Below are 21,432 nucleotides of genomic sequence, written 5' to 3' on the forward strand. Positions count from 1 at the left end.
AATATATAACACAATTACAAATACAATAGAAATTGAACATTATTGCTGTGGAATAATGGCCCAGATTTATTAATCTGCATGAGACAAAAAAAATTCTGATTTGGGTATTACAACTAGAGATGAGCGAACTTACAGTAAATTCGATTCGCCACGAACTTCTCGGCTCGGCAGTTGATGACTTTTCCTGCATAAATTAGTTCAGCCTTCCGGTGCTCCGGTGGACTGGAAAAGGTGTATACAGTCCTAGGAGACTCTTTCCTAGGAATGTATCCACCTTTTCCAGCCCACCGGAGCACCTGAAGGCTGAACTAATTTACGCAGGAAAAGTAATCAACTGCCGAGCCGAGAAGTTTGTGACGAATCGAATTTACTGTAAGTTCGCTCATCTCTAATTACAACCAATCACAGCTCAAATTTGATATCTTAACAAGCTCTGGTAAAATTCAAGCTGAGCTGTCATTGGTTCCTACAGGCCTGAGCAGACTGATTGATAAATCTGGGCCATTTCTCAAATCTTCCTGTTTGGGTATGGACACAAGTAGCAGAAATGCTGCACATTTTCTGTGCTCAGATCTGCACCAAATTGCACAGGTGACTTCCCTAATTAATTCAATGGGCAATAAATCAGCATTATAGGGAAACTGCCATCAGTCACCTGCACTAACCTGTTGGCTAAAGGCGTGTAGTGCAGGTGACACTAATGATAACGATACTTACCTACCCCCGATCCGTGGTCCTGGTTGTCTGTTATCTTCCTTATTCCGGCAGCATGCTTGGTGCATGGCAGGAGCATGTTGATGCCACCCCTGCTGCCTCTCTGCTGGGTCTGCTGCGAGTGGGCTTGGAGAAGCAGCAGTAATGAAGTCAACATGCTCCTGCCATGCACCAAGCCTGATGCTGGATTAAAGATGATAACAGATGAACAGAGCCTAAGTATCAATATAATCACTGTCACCTTGCTGTTTCTGTACAGAGGCTGATAACCTCCAAGAATATCCATCCTCTTTTTGGAGCAATTTCTTCGATAGAAATGTGGCAAACCCAGCCCTTCTGGCATTATAGTATTCATATAAAAATCAACAAATGCATTGCCTTTGTGCAAAAGATATTTCCTTAGTGCCTGTTTGAGTATTATGCATCATTGACTGTGACTATCAACCCCTGAGGCCATTAATTAATTCAGAATTTATTGCCTCGCCAATAGAAGTAACTTCAACTGTGATAGGTGACATTAACCATTAACAGTGTTAGGGGAAGCTGCGTCCTCATCCTAGGTATAAGGAACAACTGATATCTCTGCAGCAAGAAGCAATGATCAATATTAAAAGAGTCAATGAGAATCAATGAGTGACACAACATCAGGCACTGATGGGACGCTTTTGATAACGTTTTTCATCTGCTCAGACAATGGGGCCAAAAGTAATTAACTGGGAATGTGGGTTAAAGAAGCCCATAATACAGATCCAGTACTCTAGGCATGCCAGTATGCAGCAGACTTAGAGGACATATGCTTAAAAAGTATAAATTAATGCATATGTGACCATATATATAACTGAGCTGGACTTTAGACCAGCCCCTCCCCCCTTTTGTTTAATTACTTGAAACTAATCAGTAGATCCATGGTGACTCCATACAAATTATATGATTGTTTTCTCAAAGTGCATGATCATCCCTTAAATATGTTCTAGTTGTAGGTTACAATTCTCCAGCAGTGCAAATGTAATAAGTTATCATTGCTTTTTTTGTAATAGAATATTTGCTCAATTGCCTTTGTAAAAAAAAATTGTTATACATATTAGAAAACATATTAGAGCAAGCCTTGCTCAATTTGACATGGAATAGCATTTTTTGTATGTATTTATTTATCTTTAAGGCTGGTCTTTTCACTCTTTCTTCTCTGGTGTCTTGTTTAGCTCTCGGAAGCTGATATTAAACTCTTTAAACATCTGAATTAAAATGACACCAGTAGACACAGTCGTGAACCCACACAACATGGCCAAGAAGTCTACTGCTCCTACTTTGGTCCATTCCTGAAAGAGAATTGCAGTTGCAACCAGCACTATTGTTGTGAACGTAACATAATAAATAGCACTAAATATACACGAGTCATAGTCCTCTAGAGCTTTGTTAATATATCGAAACTGGATGAGAATGCTACACCCCAGGACTGCTAATAGGCACATGAATAGGTAAGTTGAGCTTGAGCTGCTTGGATTGTTGGTAAAAGCATCTTGAGCGAAAAGTCCAATGCCTTTGGTACAGGGGACAGTAAATGTGCCTAACAGTGAGCACACACCTATGTAAACCATGATATTTTTCTTCCCATATACTGGAGAAATCCAAAATATCAGCAACGTCAACATCAGAAGAACAAAACAGAGGTAACTCAGGAATACTGAAAGACAATAAATATATTACTTTAATATTTCTGATCAATAACAACAAAATGGCTACACCAACAATTGTGCTGTGGTGTGTTACAGTCTATGCCTTCATCATTGTATACAGTTCTTAGGATCTGTACTCTGGCAGAATATGATACGGTATATGATAGAGGTTCTGCAGCAGTTGAGGTGTGCATCATACTTAATGCAGTACCACTACTATAAATTATTAACAATATCAGAAGTCCTGTTAGAGTTCTCTGACTTTAAAGCATTTACAATAGTCAATTTACCATAGGTTTTATGTTATCTAATATAGCATAACTTTCTAGGTAATGGCTGTTAATAAATCAAACGAGGGCATATTGTTGTCTTGGAGGGGATGTAAAGAATAGAATTTGCTGCTATGTAACAAAGACAATATGGAAGAAATGTAGTAAGATCTATCAATTCTAATTTTTATCTGGCTTCACGTGACATCTCAAGAAATACAATAGTACCTGGGTTAGAAAGTTTTTCCTCAAACTCGGCTCGAGATGTAATGCTTTCAGACTTCGGTGAGTGGATTATAAGAATAATGGAGCCCACACAGCTGAGGAGACAGCCCAATTTGCCCAAGAAATTAAGCTTTTCTTTTAGCACATAAGAGGCCAAAACGGACCTTTCAGACATAAAGCAAGATAAAACAACATAAATCATTCAGGAAAATAATTTAGATATTCATTTTTCTTTAACCTCTTGAAGATGTGGCCTTTATTACAAGATTTATTTATTTTTTTGCATTTGTGTTTATGCAGCCAAATTTTTTAATGACACTGTTTCGGGGAATGTCTAATTTGTATGGTATTCATATTGCAACATGGTAAAATGTATCCCCTATAACAAATGTTTCCTTCTACTTTTCCTCACATTACAATTAATTGAGTGTGCAGCCTTTAAAGGGGTACTCCGCCCCTAGACATCTTATCCCCTATCCAAAGAATAGGGAATAAGATGTCTGATCATGGGGGTCCCACCGCTGGGGACCCCTGCAATCTCTCCTGCAGCACCCCCTGTCATCTGCTGCATGGAGCGAACGTCGCTCCATGCCTGATGATGGATGATACAGGGGCCGGAGTATCGTGAAGTCACGGCCTCAATCCCTCATAACGTCACGGCCGCCCCTTCAATGCAAGTCTATGGGAGGGGACATGGCGGCTGTCACGCCCACTCCTACAGACTTGTATGGAGGGTGGGCAGTGATGACGTGAGGGGGCGGAGCCGTGAAGTCACGACACTCCGGCCCTTGTATCGTCCATCATCAGGCAACTTCGCTCCGTGCAGCAGATGACGGGAGGTGCTGCAGGAGATATCATGGGGTTCCCAGTGGAGTAACGGAGTACCCCTTTAAGTGAATGAAGCTTATAAACAGCATCAATCTGTTTTTTTTTTTTTACTTAGAAACTTAAATTGGCTCTAGTGAAGCCAATATGTAGACATATTGCAATACACTATTTCTCTATCTACATTTTCCAGAAAGATGTTCTAAAAGAACTTACCCAAAAGGAATGCCCAGAGCACCTAATGGTGTCACCAGCACAGCTGGAGCAGCAGTGTACGCTAGGAAATTTCCAATTTGGCCCAATGCCACTGGAAGAAAGTCAATATATATATTTAGGGAACACTTGTATAGTTGCCCTATGATTATATAACAAAAATGATATAAAAGTATATTTTTAGTTGTTTTGTCATTTTCTTGTAAAATACATTTGAAAGGGTTGTCACTTTTGCTCGATACATTATGGCCCAGATTTATCAATCTGCATAACACCAAAACTGTCTGGTTTTAGCCAACAGCAATCAGTTTAATTTTACTTGAGCTTGTTAAAATATGAAAGCAGAGCTGTGATTGGTCGATATGGCCAAACTACATTGATAAATCTGGGCCAATGTTTATTTTTGAAAAACACAGACACTGGCAAGCTGCATAAGCTACAAAGAGGACATGTCAAGTAACTGCATTACAACATAAAACAAATGAGCAGTTAATTCATGTGGAAATATACTAGTCACTTACTTGTTATTGTGCCTATCCACCATATCAGGTCTGTAAGATAGGACACACCTACAACAAAAAAAAAAAACCACAAATAAAACAATAGTGATAATGCTCAAATTCTACTAAATATTTATGACAAAATGTTTCAAGAATACCTACTAACATTTCCCAAGGTTAAAGGAGAAATGCGGCAGAAATCTTATCAGTTCCCCTGTGCCCGGGTTGCAAAAACTATAAAAACAAACTTTAACTCACCTTCCTACGTTTCCTCGTTGCTCCGGCACTGCTCAGCTCCGTGCTTCTTAGGCTCCAAACATCATACTGTGGTCAGCGTATTGCCGGCCTCAGCGATGTCTCGCCTCGGCCGGTAATAGGCTGGGTGCACTGTCATGTAAGGAGCCAGCCCTTTTTGGTCTCTTTGGTTCGGGCATTTGCATAAACCCAAATCTTTTTTTTGGTTTGTTTATTTATCTTACATTATTTCATTTGTACAATGGGAAATTAGGTAATTTTGATTGTGCGAGGGGCTCATTTACATTATTAAAAAAACGTATTTTTACTGTTTGCAATATTTTGATTCCTATTACTGTTCAGTGCTGGCGGACTATACAATCCCCTGTGAGCGGCACAGACCAAGAGAAGAGACCTCCAACCACAATCTTCACTCATCGGACCCCCATGATCATGCTGCAGGTGCAGTGCGATCACGCTTTGAGTGTCACTGAGCCCTGCAACTGCTTTAGATGCCAATATCAACATCACCGCATCTAAAGAGTTAATGGTGAGCATCAGCATGATTGCTGATGTCCACTATTAGTGGTGAGCTCCTGCACTTAGTACATTTATGTCAGGTGTCCTCTAGGGGTTAAAGAGAACATTTTTCTGACTAATACCTTTAACCTCCTGAGCGGTAATCCCGAGCGTGACTCGGCGTTAATTTTCCCTGCCAGGATCGGTAACCCCGAGTCACGCTCGGGGTAGAATTGCAGAGTTCCCGGCCGGGCTGCAAGTTATATCGCAAAAGCAATGCGATATAGGGATGCAGCCCCCGGGAAAACATGCGATTACCTGCTCTGGTCGGCTCCCGTTGCGGGGGCCGGCCAGAGCAGGTAAAGAAAAATACTAAAAGTCAGTGTTTCCCTACCAGGGGGCCTCCAGCTGTTGCAAAACTACAACTCTCAGCATGCCCGAACAGCCAAAGGCTGTCCGGGCATGCTGGGAGTAGTAGTTTCACAACAGCTGGAGGCCCCCTGGTAGAAAAACACTGAGCTAAGTGTAAAAGGAAGAAGTAGCAAAATAAAAAAAACCTTTTGCTCACCTAATCCCGGTCCCTGCAGATGCCGTTCCCCTCCGTGCGGTCCGGGGTGTCCTCTCTTCACTATTCATCTTCTAGGACCTTTCACTTTTCAGCCAATCACAGGCCACAGTGGTGTAAAGCCTGTGATTGGCTGAAGGGGAAAGGGCTTGTTCTGCAGCAAATACACTAGGTTTGAAATCTGCCGGCAAACCTAGTGTATTTGCTGCAGGACAAGGTGACAAGGGGGGGGAATGTGACAGGGGGGGAATGTGACAAGGGGGGAATGTGACTGGGGGGGGAATGTGACTGGGGGGGAATGTGACTGGGGGGGAATGTGACTGGGGGGGAATGTGACTGGGGGGGAATGTGACAAGGGGGGAATGTGACAAGGGGGGAATGTGACAAGGGGGAGAATGTGACAAGGGGGAGAATGTGACTGGGGGGGGGGGGAATGTGACAGGGGGGGATGTGACGGGGGGGGAGGGGAATGTGACATGAAGGGGGGATGTGACAGGGGGAGGGGAATGTAACATGAAGGGGGAGAATGTGACAAGGGGGGGAATGTGACAAGGGGGGAAGAATGTGACAAGGAGGGGGGAGAATGTGACAAGGAGGGGGGAGAATGTGACAAGGAGGGGGGAGAATGTGACGGGGGATGTGACAAGGGAGAGGGGAATGTGACGGGGGAGATGTGAAATGGGCGGAGGGAGATGTGAAATTCAGTAAAAAAAAATTGTACCGCTTTTGGTACACATTTCCAGACAGAATCATACCGCCAGGGAGGTTAAGTAAATACTTTTATTCCATACAACATTATTCTGGAACCCCCCCCCTTTTTTTTTTATTATTAAACTCTACATTATGCCATTTTTCTGTTACCCCTACCGTCATCCGTCATTGTATGAAGAAATGCCATCCCTCTTGACAAAAGTGTTTATCCCTAAGTCCCATATGGTCAGCTCTGATTAGACAGTGCCCTTTGTCAATTCATTCGTACATTTTGGGAAGAAAAAAAAAGGGGAAAAGTGGGGGAGATTTGTTAAAACCTGTGTAGAGGAACAATTGCCCATAACAACCAGATTTAAAAAAGCTTTTGAAAAATAAAAGAAGCAATCTGATTGGTTGCTATGGGCAACTGGTCATCTTTTAACCCCAGTGAGTTTTATGAAAGTATACTCCAAAAACATAGTGGCTCAGTGGTTAGCACGGTTGTCTTGCTGCACTGGGATCCTAGGTTTAAATCCCACTAAGGACAACATCTAGAACGAGTATGTATGTTCTCCCTGTGTTTGCGTGGCTTTCCTCCGGGTACTCCAGTTTCCTCCCACTATCTTTTGTGGGTGTGTGGTGATATGTCTTTAATCTTCATTCAGGGGTATGGAAATTTAATTAAAAAACTACTTGTCCACGGGAATAAAATGGAGCAAAATCTACTTGTCCCTCATGACGATCCACTTGTCCGGGCCAATTTTTGCTTTTAGGCCCCGTTCACACTACGGAATTGCGGCGGAATTTCCGGGCGGAATTCCGCGGGTGCAATTCCGCGGTGTGAACTTTAACATTAGTGTGAACAGGTCTCCGCAAGACCTGTTCACACTGGAATTTCAGCGGCGGACATTTCCGCCACTGAAAGTGTTCCGCGCAAAGAAAGAAAATGTTCATTCTTTGAGCGGATTCCGCGAGCACTGCATAGCCGTCAATGGTGACGGCTCAGTGCCCCTTGGCTCTAGGGCCAAAGTATCTGAGGCCTCCTCGCCCCCTATAATAATCATAACTACCTACTATAATGATACCTTTTGATTTTTCAATAACATTCTCCGAAACAAGAAAAAAAAATTAGATATATATATATATATATATATATATATATATATATATATATATATATATCTATCTATCATATACATGTATATATATATATATAAAAATCGGTGAAGTGAAATTGAAATAGTAAAAGATAATTTAGCAGATTTGGTGGTTTTTCTTTTCTACGCCATTTACCTTGTGGTTGAGCTAACATGTTGTTTTGATAACAGACCGGCCTGATTAGAGCAATACCAGATTAGTATAGTTTCCATCATGTTTTACCAATTTTACAAAAATTCTGAACTTTTTAGATTTTTTTAATAGACATTTTTTGACCCCTGTAGCTTTTCTAAAAAAAAAATGTTTTGCATACCAGGCTGCATGAGGGCTAATGTTTTGCGCCATAATCTGTTTTTTGTATCGGTACCATTTTGGTATTCATCTGACTTTTTAGTCACTTTTTAACTTTTTTTTCTCGGATATTAGAAAAATTGCAATTCTGTGTTTTTGTTTTTTTTTTTACATTGACGTCATTTACTGAACGGGATACATAATGTTATATTTTAATAGTTTGTACAAATACGCATGCAGCGATACTAAATAGGTTTATCATTATTATGTTTAAATATTTTTATATAGGAAAAGGGGGTGATTTGAACTTTTAACATGGAATGGGTTAATGTGTGTCTTTTAAACTTTTATTAAAACTTTTTTTTTTTTTTTTTTTTTTTATACACTTTATTAGACTTTTAGGAGGAATCATTAGATTCCTCATACAGGTCAGTAGAGTTCTATTGAACTCCATTGATCTGTGTGCTCTGTGATCCATTGATAGAGCCTAGTCTAGCCAGGCTCTATCAAGGACAGAGCCATGGGACCGCAGGAAACAGCGACTTCTATAGTGGATCGCCCCGTTGCGATCGCGCTGCGGGGGGGGGGGGGGGGGGGGGGGTAATTGCGATCCACCCCATTAGCCCACCAGGGAGCATTCACATGTCCCTTTGACAGCGGCGATCAAAAGGGTTAATAGCCATTTAATAGAGCTATTTGGCCCTTGACACGAGGACACACTTTATGAGACGTATTGACACTGGGGGGACGGCAGTTACTCTTATCTTAATGGTGAGGTGAGTATGGGACAGCATGTGACCCTGTGTCCTCTGACTCCTCTACCACCTACCATGGTTCTTTTAGGTCAAGGACGGGGGACTACATACATATGCTACATATACTACCAGAATGATGGTTGTTCAGGCTGCTCATGAAAAGTTGGAGGTCACAGCATTATCTATCTAGGTGTGGTGGGCTGGTGGCTTGTAAGTTAGTGAGGGCTATGACTGTCCTCTTCTTTGAAGGTTATATATTTCTATGTTTTATTGTTTGTATTGACTTCATTTGTAAAATGTGAGTTGATGGAGGCTCTTAGTACCTTCAGAGCAATTACCCTGTAGTTTATATGCTTCTTGGCTCTGATCAATGCTGTTATGATGCTTCTGTAAAATGCCATATCCTGTCAATAAATTCTTTTTTCTAAATAAAACAAATTATGGCCATAATACTTTACAGGATCATTGGGCATAAATGTATGAAGTAGTTGCTTGCGCTAAGTGGCTGCCAGCTGCTTTTAAAAGCTGACTGCCTTGGCCAGAAGACAGCATTCGAGTTAGCCCGATCCCGATCATTTGATGACGTAGATGCTGCTGTCAGGTGTCATGGCAGACAGAGGCCTTCTGAGGGTCTCAGTTGCTGCTATGATAGGAGTCTTATTACAGCCTACCTATGGCTATAAGAGTGCTTGAAATTAATGTTTAACACGATAACGACCACGGACGAGTATAGACGTCCAGGTTGGCGGGCGTTCCCGCACCTGGACGTCTATACTCGTCCATTCTTCTCGTCTATACTTCGGTCCCGGCAGTTTTAACCCTTACAGCCGCGGTCGGAAGTGACCGCGGGCTGTAAGTGTTATGACAGAGGGAGGGAGCTCCCTCTGTCTCCTCTGCAGCACCCCGCATCGCGATCGCGGGGTGCTGTGTGTAATACGTGGCTGGCCGGGGCCTGCCGCACTGCCGGGAGTGAAGTTCACTTCACTCCCGGCAGTTTAACCCTTACAGCCGCGGTCAGAAGTGACCGTGCGCTGTAAGGAGTTCTGACAGAGGGAGGGGGCTCCCTCTGTCTCCTCTGCAGCACCCCGCAGCGCGATCGCGGGGTGCTGCTGCATACCTGGGCAGCCGGGGGTCCTACAAAGACCCCCAGGTCTGCCCTGGGTATTGCCTGTAGGACGTGCCTAATATGCTGCCTGCTAGTGAAAACTGGCAGGCAGCATATAACTGCAATGCTTTGGAATACTAAGTATTCCAAAGCATTAAAAAGTGTAAAAATAAATAAATAAATAAAATAAAAGTGTAAAAATGTAATAAAAGTGTAAAAAAAAATTAAATAAATAAATAAATAAATAAAAATAATATATATATATATATATATATATATATATTAAAAATACATTTATTAAATGAATCAAATTAAAAAAAATGCATAATGTGTAGGATCGCATTGGCGGACATCCGCAGCATGTAATATGTTGCGGATGTCCACCATGTGATCCTACACATTATGCAGCAGTCACGGTAATGAGCTCGCTGCTGCGGCTGGGTAGCTTTGTGTGTCCACTCATAGCGGCGGATTTCCCGCCAGCAGTCATGAGCGGACACACTGAGCTACCCAGATGCAGCAGTGATGGATATATTCGCCATGAGCGGGTGCTTATTCCCACAACATGGCGGATATATCCATCAGGAGCCTTAACTGTCACAGACAGACGCGTTATACTGCCAGCCGACCAAGGACCAATCAGAGAGGTCCCTGGTCCAGCCAATAACTTGTAGGGGTGCGGTATATAAATGGGGTCACTTGTGGGGGTGGGGGTACTGTTCTGCCCTGAAAGCAAAATGGCGCTCCTCTCCTTCTGAGTCCTACCACGCGGCCAAGGAACCATATATGGCCAAAGCGGGGGTATTTCAGAACATGGGACAAGCAGCTAAATAAAATATAGGGTGCATTTCTTTCAATATCAGAAGTGATGTACAAAAAATATGTCCCCCAAATGATGCATTTGTGAAAAATTGCAAATTTCGAATTTTTAACACTGACTTTGTAATAATTCCTGCCAAAAAACTATGGTGTTAAAATACTCACTGTACCCCCTAGCGAATACCTTGAGGGGTCTAGTTTTTAAAATGGGGTCATTTGGGGGGTGTTCCTATGTTCTACTACCTTTTAATTTCTGCAAACCTTGCATAGCACACAAAAAAAGATGTACTTTTCAAATTTTCAAAATTTTCAAAATTTCAAGTTAAATTGTTAGGCTTCTAACGAATTTAAAATGTTAATTAAAAACTAAAAAATGATGTCAAAATAAAGTAGACATCTGAAAGTATAAGTTTCATAAACTATTTGGTCAGTAAGTATAAATATATGCAACCTATTAGTGTTAAAATAGCAAAAAATCGTAATTTTTTGTAAAAATTTCATGATTTTTTGCATTGTAAAAAAAAAATACAAATGATATCGGCTTACTTTACTATGTACATGAAGGACAACTTGTGACAAAAAAACAATGTCAGAATTATCGTGATTGGCAAAACGTTACCAGAGTTATTCTCTAATAAAGACAGACATCCCCGATTTGAAAAAACAGGCCTGGTCATTCAGGGGCGTACAGGTTTATTTGTATTGGTCCTTAAGGGGTTAAATCAGAAAATGCCCTACTGTTTTTATGATTACCATATATACTCGAGAATAAGTCGAGTTTTTTAGCACAATTTTTCGTGCTGAAAACGCCCCCCTCGGCTTATACTCGAGTGAACTCTCCGCCTGTCAATCCCTTCTCAGTGGTCTTCAACATGCGGACCTCCAGATTTTGCAAAACTACCACTCCCAGCATGCCCGGACAGCCGATGGCTGTCCGGGCATGCTGGGAGTTGTAGTTTTGAAACGTCTGGAGGTCCGCAGGTTGAAGACCACTGTGGCCTTCATCATCATCATCCAGATCCCCCCCCTTTAGTTTTCTACTCACCTCCCCTCGGTGGGAAGGAAGGGTGAGCTGGTCCGGGCCATGCTGGGAGTTGTAGTTTTGCAACATCTGGAGGTCCTCAGGCTGAAGACCACTGAAAGGAATTGAAAGGCGGAGATGATGAAGGGGGTGGGATGATGACGGGGGTGTTAATGACGGGGGTCTAGATGATGACGGGGGGGGATGATGTGTTTCCCACCCTAGGCTTATAGTCGAGTCAAAAACTTTTCCTGGGTTTTTGGGGTGAAATTAGGGGCCTCTGCTTATATTCGGGTCGGCTTATACTCGAGTATATACAGTATATATACAGTATATATATATATATATATATATTTTTTTTTTTTTTTTTTTTTTTTTTGGGTGATTTTTTTTCACATTTTTCTCTTTACTAAAATAGTCCTGCAGTCTTGCATTTTTGTCACAAGGCTTAAATCCTAAGCTTAGACTTCCTGTTCTGAATATAGACTTCCTGTTCTGGCAATACGCCACTACTACCAGACACACTGCAATGTGCAAGTCGCGGCACACATGCACGATGACTCGCACATGGCTTCAGTGTGTCTGCTAGTAGCGGCGTATTGCCGCTCTGAGCAGGCACGTCTAAAAGTACCATACAGCGGTCCTTCAGAGGCAGATCCGCAGCGTAAAATATGCTGTTGATCCACTCGTGTGAACGTATCCTAAGGCTGGGTACACATCAGCCTCGAGAGGTGCCCGGTCGTCCTGGATAGTCTGTTGCACACCAAAGGGTCCCATTGACTTTGAATGGAATGGGGTCCATCGGGTTTCCATCGGGTTTCTGTTGTTTTGCAGGAGTTAAGTGAAGAAAAATGGTGAATTATACTCACCGATCATTCCTTTTCTGGAAGTCTCCTCGACAGCAACCATGAGATTATCTCCTCCTCCTGATTGGAGCAGGAAAAAACACTGAGAGGTTAAATTCCCCACCCCTTCCTGTCCACACCAGTGTATTTATAAAGAACACCGAAGGAAAGGAAAAAAAGTGCACCAAAAAACACTATAATAAAAAAACCAAAGGGTGGGATGTGTGGGTGCTGTCGTGGAGACTTCCAGAAAAGGAATTATCGGTGAGTATAATTCACCATTTCCCCCCACGTCTCCACGACAGCACCCATGAGAAATACCAAAGAATTTATTAGGGAGGGACTACAGCACTGAGAACTTTACGTCCAAAGGCCATATCCTCAGAATGACAAAATGTGAACTCTATAATGTCTGGAAAAAGTATGAAGGTTTTTCCAAGTGGCAGCTTTGCAAATCTGTTCTACAGAAGCTCCGGCTCTCTCTGCACATGATGAGGAAATTGCTCTAGTAGAATGGGCCTTCAATTGTATAGGAAGGGGTTTACCTCTGGCCACATAAGCCTCTGAAATTGCGGTCTTAATCCACCTGGCTATAGAACTCCTAGAGGCTTTCTTGCCTCTATTAGGGCCAGCAAACTGAATAAACAGATTGTCATCCTTCCTCCACTGACTAGTTCTTTCAATGTAGATGAGAACAGCTCTTCTAACATCCAAAAGACTATGGGGGAGATTTATCAAAACCTGTGCAGAGGAAAACTTGCCCAGTTGCCCATAGCAACCAATCAGATTGCCTTCACAGGCCTTCATAAAAATGAAAGTAGCAAGCTGATTGGTTGCTATGGGCAACTGGGAAAGTTTTCCTCTGCACAGGTTTTGATGAATCTCCCCCTATATGATTTTTGGATCTGAACAGAAGGATGGAACCACAATATCCTGTGATCTATGAAAGGTAGAAACAACTTTAGGGAGGAAGTTAGGATCAAGCTTAAAAATGATTTTGTCATCCAAAATTCTGATAAGGCTCTCGGATAGAAAGAGCCTGAATTTCACCTACTCTCCTAGCTGTTGTGATAGTGAAAAAATATAGTTTTGAAAGTCAAAAAATTTTCAGAAATAGAATCCAGAGGCTCAAAGGGATCCAAAGGAATAACCGCTAGAACTGTATTTAATTTCCACTGAGGACAGATATTTAAAGTCTTAGGTCTGAGTCTCCTGGACGCTTTAATAAATCTTGAAATCCACATGTTATCAGCCAATTTTACATGATAGAGAGCACTGAGAGCAGAAACCTGTACTTTGAGGGTACTAGGGGAAAGACCTAAATCAAACCCCTGCTGAAGGAAGTCTAGAATTTTAGGAATCACCGGAGTGTTGATAGAAAAAGAATCCCCACACCAAGAGATACATTTCTTCCAGGTTTTAGTATAGATTCTAGAGGTAGTATCTTTACGGCTAGATAGAAGGGTATTTACTACCTTTTCAGAGAAACCTTCCTTCAGCAGAATGGACTTTTCAATTTCCATGCTGTCAAGCTGAGGTTTTCGATCTGACGATGAAAGGATTGTCCCTGGGACAGAAGATCCTTTTGAGGAGGAAGGCAGATGGGATCCTCTACAGCCAGAGTCTTTAATAGAGAGAACCAGCTCCTCTTTGGCCAGTATGGAGCCACTAGGATTAGAATGCAATGATAGTTCATTAGCTTCTGAAGGACCAGAGATATATTAGCGGCAGGGGAGGAAATGCTTATCCCATACTGAATGTCCAATCCTGAGCTAATGCATCTACTGCTAGCAAAGAGTCCCTTGGATTTAGGGAATAGAATAGATCCACCTTGTGATTTCTCCTGGTTGCCAACAGATCTATTTGCGGAACCCCCCATCTCTCCGTAATCATCCTGAATGCCCACGGAGCTAGAGACCATTCCCCTGGGTCTAATATGTGTCTGCTCAGGAAGTCTGCCTCCAAGTTCCAAGCCCCTTTGAGATGGACTACAGAGATAGAAGCACCTTGTTTTCTGCCAAAGAAAATATTTGATGCAAGATTGACTGGAGAGCTGTGTACCTTGGACCTCCCTGACACCTTATAAAGGCCACTGCAGTCATGGTGTCCGAGTAAATGAGACTATGGCGATTTTTGCAGATCTCCTCAAACTCTTGGAGTGTCATCCATATTGCTAGTAGCTCTCTGAAGTTGGAAGATTTTCTTGCTGTCTGTGGATCCCACTTTCCTTGGACTACTCGAGTCTCTGAGTGAGCACCACATCCCCCTGCACTGGCATCCGTTGTTATGAGTAACTGGTTTGTCTGAAACCAACTTACTCCCTTCTCCAAATTTTCCTTGAACCTCCACTATCTTAGATGGGTTTTTACTTGAGTGGGAATTATCACTCTTCCGTTTAAAGATTTCTGAGACTGGTCCCAAATGGTTAGGATCCACTTTTGTAGAGGCCTGGAGTGAAACTGAGCCCAAGCTACTGATTGGATGCATGATGTCATATGACCCAGAGTGGACATTGGTGTCCTGATTGTACAAGAATGGAGGCTTAGAAATCTGGAGACTAATGCCTGCAGTAATATCCTTTTGGAATCCAGAGAAAAGAGGTATGGATCCTTGAATCCAAAAGGGTACCTAGGAAAATTTTCCTCTGACTGGGAATAAGATCTGATTTATCTAGATTTAGGATCCAACCCAACTTCTGGAGAGCAAGTATTGTTCTCTGTAAATGAAGTTCCAATTGAGGAACAGAGTCCGTCACTATCAGCATGTCGTCTAGATAAGGGATAATTAGAATAGACTCCTTCCTGAGAAGGGCAACCATCTCTGCTAAGACCTTGAAAAAATTTGAGGCGCAGATGACAGGCAGAATGGGAGACAGACAAGCTGAAAGTGGCGGACCCTGGACCCCCACCGGATGGCAATCTCAAATATTTTGGGGAATTTTAATGGATGGGAATGTGATAATATGCATTGTGAACATCGATAGTCGCCATCACTGTCCCCTCCTTTATTAACTGAACTGCAGACTTCACAGTTTCCATCTTGAATTTTTTGTAAACCACAAAATTGTTCAGGGGTCTTAGGTTTATAATTGTACGGAACTTCCCGTTTGGTTTGGAAACCAAAAACAGGGAAGAATAATGACCTAGGCCCTTCCTCCTGGATAGTAGTGACTCCCAAACTGGAGCAAGATGGGAAAGCCTTGCCTCCACTGGCCTGGCGTCATTGCTTAGGGTTGGAAGAGGACTGACCGGGTTAGTAAAGATATTTCTACCCCTACCTCCCTTCCTGTAAGACCAACATCCTGTTTACCTTTACCCCCTCTGAAAGATTGGTCTGAAAAAAGACGAAAAGGAGACTTTTTAGGATGGACCTTATCTAAGGGCAATCCATTTTTATTGTCTGCTGCTTTTTCCAGAATAGAATCCAGCTCTGAACCATTTTCCATGGAAAGGAAGGAAGGGAGCAGAGTTTACTTTCTGAAGTCATGTCTCCCGACCAAGATTTTCACCACAGTACACACCTAGTGGTATTGGACAAAACAGCAGTACGAGAAGCCAGTTTTACCGATTCTGCAGAGGCATCTGATAAAAATTTAGATGCCATCTTAAGCAGGGTTAAGGATTCCAAAATCTGGTCCTTAGGGGTATGAGACTGGAGGTGGTATTCCAGCTGGTCTAACCAAACTCCTAAAGTCCTGGCTACACAGGTAGAGGCTATACTAGGCCTTGACAGTGAGGAAGCAGCCTCCCAGGTCTTTTTAAGCAAACTCTCTGCCTTTCTATCCATTGGATCTTTAAGTTGTGTAGCAGCAGAGAGGTACGCTTTGCTTCCTTAGCAACCGGGATATCTACTAATGGTATCGTGTCCCAGGTAGTAGAGTCTGTGTCATCAAAGGGATATCGCCTTTTTAGACCCCTAGGAATAAAAGCATTCTTTTCTGGCATAGCCCATACGTCTTTAATAATTTTATGCAAATTTGTATGAACAAGGTAAGTACAGGGTTTCCTGTCTCCTAGGCCTCCAAAAAGCTCATCCTGGATGGACTTAGTCTCCTGAAGTTCCTCTAAATTCAAGGTAGCACGGACGGACTTAAATAAGGATTCTATAACATCAGAATTAAAACAAGAATTTTTTCACAGAGAGGAATCTTCCTCTTCATGAGGATTTTCCACTTCAGAATCCGAAAAAGACACAGTTTTAGTCTTTTTTACCGCTGAGACATTAACCGAAGTAGTGGATGCCACAGAGGTAACATGTGCAAAAGAGGCTAATGCAGAGTGCATCTCTGAATGAATCATGGATTTAATTTCTTGCATAAGAGTTGGAGAGTCATCCTTTACTACTGATGCAATACATGATTTACACAGAGGTTTAGAAGCAGATTCAGGAAACTCCTTTTAGCAAATACCACATTTCTTAGGTTTTGATTTTTTTCGGTTTAACCGAAGAACCTACAGAATCCTTGTCTCCCTGCAAATACAAGGAAGAGAAGGATAAAACACCATGCAATGAAGATAGGCCAGGGCGAACCCATAGGCCCTCAGTACTCACAGGATCCTGGGATCACTGGAGGATCTGGAACCTTTGCAGGTGAGCTCATGATGCAGCCTTGTATTATCCAACGCTGGAATCAGGTAGAGCAGCTTCCATCTGGGAGAGGGGCTTCCTATAGGTAAAAAGCCGGTCTCCAGATTCAAATTCCCTGCTCCAGCGCGGCCGGAAGTGACAACAGATGCCAGCATCCCAGCCGGAAGGAGATCTGCCGGGAGAAAATAAACTAAGAAGCGCTCGCGCGAGGTAAAGAACTCCTCGCTGAAGGCAGAGACCGCTGTAAGGAGACCGCACAGAGACCCGCACGCTACACAGTGCTCCCGCGGCATTCCTCTGCCTCCAGGCTCCCGGAGCGGACCCACAGAGTGGACCGGACCATAGGGGAGAAAAAGACAGGGGGTGTGCTATGCCTGCACCCCAAGTCTGCAAGGCCCTGGTAAGGACCTTAATTTCTTCATGCAGGAGAGCAAAAAAAACCCTGCACCTCTCAGCTCCTTTCCTGACAGGGACAGGAAAAAACACTGGTGTGGACAGGAAGGGGTGGGGAATTTAACCTCTCAGTGTTTTTTCCTGCCCCAATCAGGAGGAGGAGATAATCTCATGGGTGCTGTCGTGGGGGGGAAAACGGACCTGCAGTATTTTTGCCTTGAACAAAGCTAATTAGCTCCGTGCTAATGCAAACCCAGCCTATACCACCGACATGTCTTTATGCACATGCAATTTAGTGCCCCAAAACTGCCCACACACAGTGAGCCTGTTCCAGCTGTTAACACCTATATTATCAAACAGGACTTCTAGACTGCAGAATGTATATCTGCCTTCACTACTCCTCAAGTATTATGAACTAAGGCTTTATCTGCTCAAAGCCCCTGGATAGGCGTCTGGTAATTCACTCTGCAGAAATAAATTTTAAAGCTGTAAGGCTATGTTCACACAGCGGAATTTCTGAGCGGAATGCAAGGGAAAAATTTTGCTTAGAAATTCCGCCGCAGCAGAGATTTCAATGGGATTCTGTTGCACTGTGCACATGACGGAAACATCTGCTGCAGGAATCCTGATTCCGGCATTCGCAGAAGCATTGAACCTGTTAAACGTTTCTGTGGATTTGGCTTGGAAATGCATTGCCGACTATAGAGAAATCGCATTTCCAAGCGGAACTGATGCCGCCGCATTATGATGGATAGAATGTCCGCCCATATTTTGCGGCGGACATTACACACATTTTCGCTAAGTTTAAGTATCGGGCAGAATTCATACAGGCAGTTGTGAAACACTAAACCCCAGCAGCATATAGACATGCCAGTGGTACAGTTTGCTAAACAGTTTCCCTTTCAGGGTAGGGTCACACGTAACGGATCCGCTGCTTATTTTACGCTGCAGATCCGCCGTGACCCGACCCATTTTGTGCCTCCAGCGGTTGCCACCCCTGTTTTCCTGCCACGCTCCGCCACGGGCATCCACACAGGGGGCCTGCGAGTCAGCGATGCAGTGTACTCAGACATTGCGGCTGCTCCACAATGTCTGAGTTGAGGCCATGTGCAGTGTACATGTCATCACGAAGTGATGTGCAGTGTACTCAGACATCGCAGCTGCTCCGCCATGTCACAGTGCACTCGCCCACTCGCAGGCCCCCTGTGTGGCTGCCCGTAGTGGCGGATTGCCGCTGCGAGCAGGCCAGGGGTAGAGTGAGGAAGGGGAACAGGGGTGGCAACAGCTGGAGGCACAAAATGGCCAGGTCACTGGCGGATCTGCAGTGTAAAATATGCTGCGGGTCCATTACATGTGACCCTACCCTCTGGCAGGGATCCACTGGCTGCGTTCGGAACATTAAATTCTGAATGCGGTGCGCGTGCTGTGGAGGTTGGCCACTCCCCTCGTGACGTCATAACCTCGCCCACTCAATGCAAGTCTATTTTCACTGAAGGGGCGTGGCCATAACATTAAGAGGAGCATGACAGACCTCTGCAACGCAAAAAAACAGCATTCGGAACATTTAGTTCTAAACGCTGGCCAGTGGAGTACCTCTTTAATGTTAACAACAGCAACAATGGCAGAACCCTTTATAAGCCAATGGGATCCTCTGGGCAATGGATTGGCACCCCATAATTTTATTTTCTCTGCTCCTACAATGGAACAGAAAAAAAAAGGAATTAATGATGTAGGTGTGAACAAGGCCTAAGTAAACACCTTCACCCACCCTCAGGAAAATCTTTAGTTTCACCTTTCCTTAGGGAATCACACCAACAACAATTCTCTGGTTTTGGGTAATAAGAGAAAGGCAGATGCCCATGAGGCTTCCACTTTTGTTTTGTTTGTTTGATGGCTTGTTTTTTTGGGTGAAAATCCTCAGTGGCCAGAAGTTATCTGAAAGTCAATAGGGATTTACGAAATATCAAACCCACTTGGCATTTTCTTTTCCATTCATCTTTGGCATCATAGGTGCCAGTTTTCCAAAACTACAGAATGTTGAGATTATGGTGTCTTCCTGGACAAAATCTTATTGTTTCTTTCCCATAGAAGTCTACGGAAGCAAAAGAACAGCGTAACAAATGTCTCAGTTTAGCATTGGCATTTATTTTCCCATTTCTTTACGGCTAAGTTTCCACACAGGTTTTTTTTTTTTTTTCAGAAAACTGCCACTTTTGTTTTAGCCAAAGCCAGAAGTGTACAGTGACCCCCCTGACCTACAATGGCCCCGACATATGATCATTTCAACATACGAAGGCATGAAGGCAGCATCAACATACGATGCTTTTGTATGTCAGGGCCATCGCATAAACTGCTTTCCGGCGGCGTAGACTGCTTCAGCTGCTGCCGGATAGCCTTTTACAGTGCCCCATGTGGTCCGCTGACGATCACTTACCTGCCCTCGGGCTCCGGCGTATCCTCTTCGGGATCCCTGCATCGTCGGCGCTCTCCTCCAACGTCATCACGTCGCTGTGCACGCCATCCCGTCATCCAATAGGAGCGGCGTGCGTAACTACTTGATGGCGGTGACGGAGAGCGAGGATGACAGGGAAGCAGAGGCCTTGCCGGAGCGTCGGGGACACCCCGGGGACGCGGCGACATCCAGGGCAGCGGTGACGGTCCGGAGCGGCGGGGACAGGTGAGTACAACCTTTAATACCAGTGGTCTTCAACCTGCGGACCTCCAGATGTTGCAAAACTACAACTCCCAGCATGCCCGGACAGCCGTTCGCTGTCCGGGCATGCTGGGTGTTGAGGTTTTGCAACATCTGGAGGTCCGCAGGTTGTAGACCACTGTCCTATACTTTACATTGCACGGATCCCTCAACATACGATGGTTTCAACAAACGATGGTCCATTTGGAACGGATTACCACTGTATGTTGAGGGACCACTGTATTTAAAAAGGAATAGGGATTATTCTGGGACTTCTACTTCTCCTTCCTACTGAATCCACTTCTGACTTTGGCTCAAAAACTGCAGTTTTCCAAAAGCGCCCAGAAAAAAATACCTCAGTGGAAACCTAGCCTAATAGAAACCCTTCCGTCACATGATGAAAGAATCACATGACTTGTCACCGCAAAGACTAAATCCACTATTTGTGAAAAAATGACACAAAAACTGCATTTTAGGAATGCAAAATAACAAGGCAGGTCCCCCCCCCAGGTTAAAAAAAACGGCAAGAAAACCCCAAGTGGAAACCTTGGGGCTGATGCCAGTCTGATCTGTGACTGGAGAGGGCACAGGCATGAGGATATATATATATATATATATATATATATATATATATATATATATGCCATTACACAGCATGCTGGGGCTTGTGGTTCACCATGGGAAGCAGACTGCCCGCACAGTGTCACTGCAGTCAGGGAGCCCCTGCATCAGCGTGCGAGTGCCAAGAACCCTGTGAGGGCTGCAGCTCTGTATACACATCCTGGCATCCCCCGGGGACTGGCACGCTGCCCTCCCTTACCTCTAGTGCGGGCTCTCAGGATGCCTTTCTTCTGCAGCACAAACGTGGAGCCATTCAGCAGGCTAGAGAACACCGCCACACTCAGCCCCAGTAAGGGCAACTCAGCCGGGAAGTCCATGCTGGCAATGCCCCTGTGTCACTCCGCCGCCCGTAGCCTAGTCATGCTCTCTTCCTGACACCCGCTGCCCGCCAGTCCCCTTCCGGTATCACCCGTCCTGTCACCGTCCTGCCCGCTCCTCTCCAACTACACACACTGCTCTACTGTGCCTTTGGGATATGCGGGATGTTTTTTTTTTTGTTTTTTTTTTTTAACTTTATTGTTACAACACAGATATTACAAAGCGGCTCATTCCTGTTCTACAACTGTATGCAAACATAAACCTCCCTGACCCCTTTCCCCGAACCCCAAATCTCCATGAGGGACATTTTAAGGGATTTTTAATATATTTTTTTTTTCTTACAGAAGTCACAAGAAAAGTCGCACGTGCGCCTAAGCAAATTTTTAAGGGAAAGTGGAAT

General features: G+C 43.8%; 1 protein-coding gene across 3 annotated transcripts; it reads right to left on the reverse strand.

Annotated features, from left to right (window-relative positions):
- Positions 1-342: 342 nt before the first annotated feature.
- On the reverse strand, positions 343-21,189 carry NIPA1 (NIPA magnesium transporter 1). Of its 3 annotated transcripts, none has more exons than XM_056555874.1 (5): positions 20,914-21,189; positions 4,441-4,488; positions 3,923-4,013; positions 2,885-3,045; positions 343-2,395 (listed from the first exon to the last, which is right to left on the reverse strand). In XM_056555874.1, exons 1-5 carry the CDS (start codon positions 21,029-21,031, stop codon positions 1,884-1,886), a joined length of 930 nt encoding a protein of 309 aa, XP_056411849.1. In that variant the 5' UTR covers positions 21,032-21,189; the 3' UTR covers positions 343-1,883. The 3 variants fall into 3 exon arrangements, with proteins under 3 accessions (XP_056411849.1, XP_056411850.1, XP_056411851.1); XM_056555875.1 differs by lacking the exon at positions 20,914-21,189 and adding an exon at positions 12,967-13,186; XM_056555876.1 differs by lacking the exon at positions 20,914-21,189 and adding an exon at positions 4,678-5,250.
- Positions 21,190-21,432: the final 243 nt, after the last annotated feature.

The sequence above is a fragment of the Hyla sarda genome, chromosome 2 (genome assembly GCF_029499605.1).
Source record: "Hyla sarda isolate aHylSar1 chromosome 2, aHylSar1.hap1, whole genome shotgun sequence".
Classification (NCBI taxonomy): Eukaryota; Metazoa; Chordata; class Amphibia; order Anura; family Hylidae; genus Hyla; species Hyla sarda.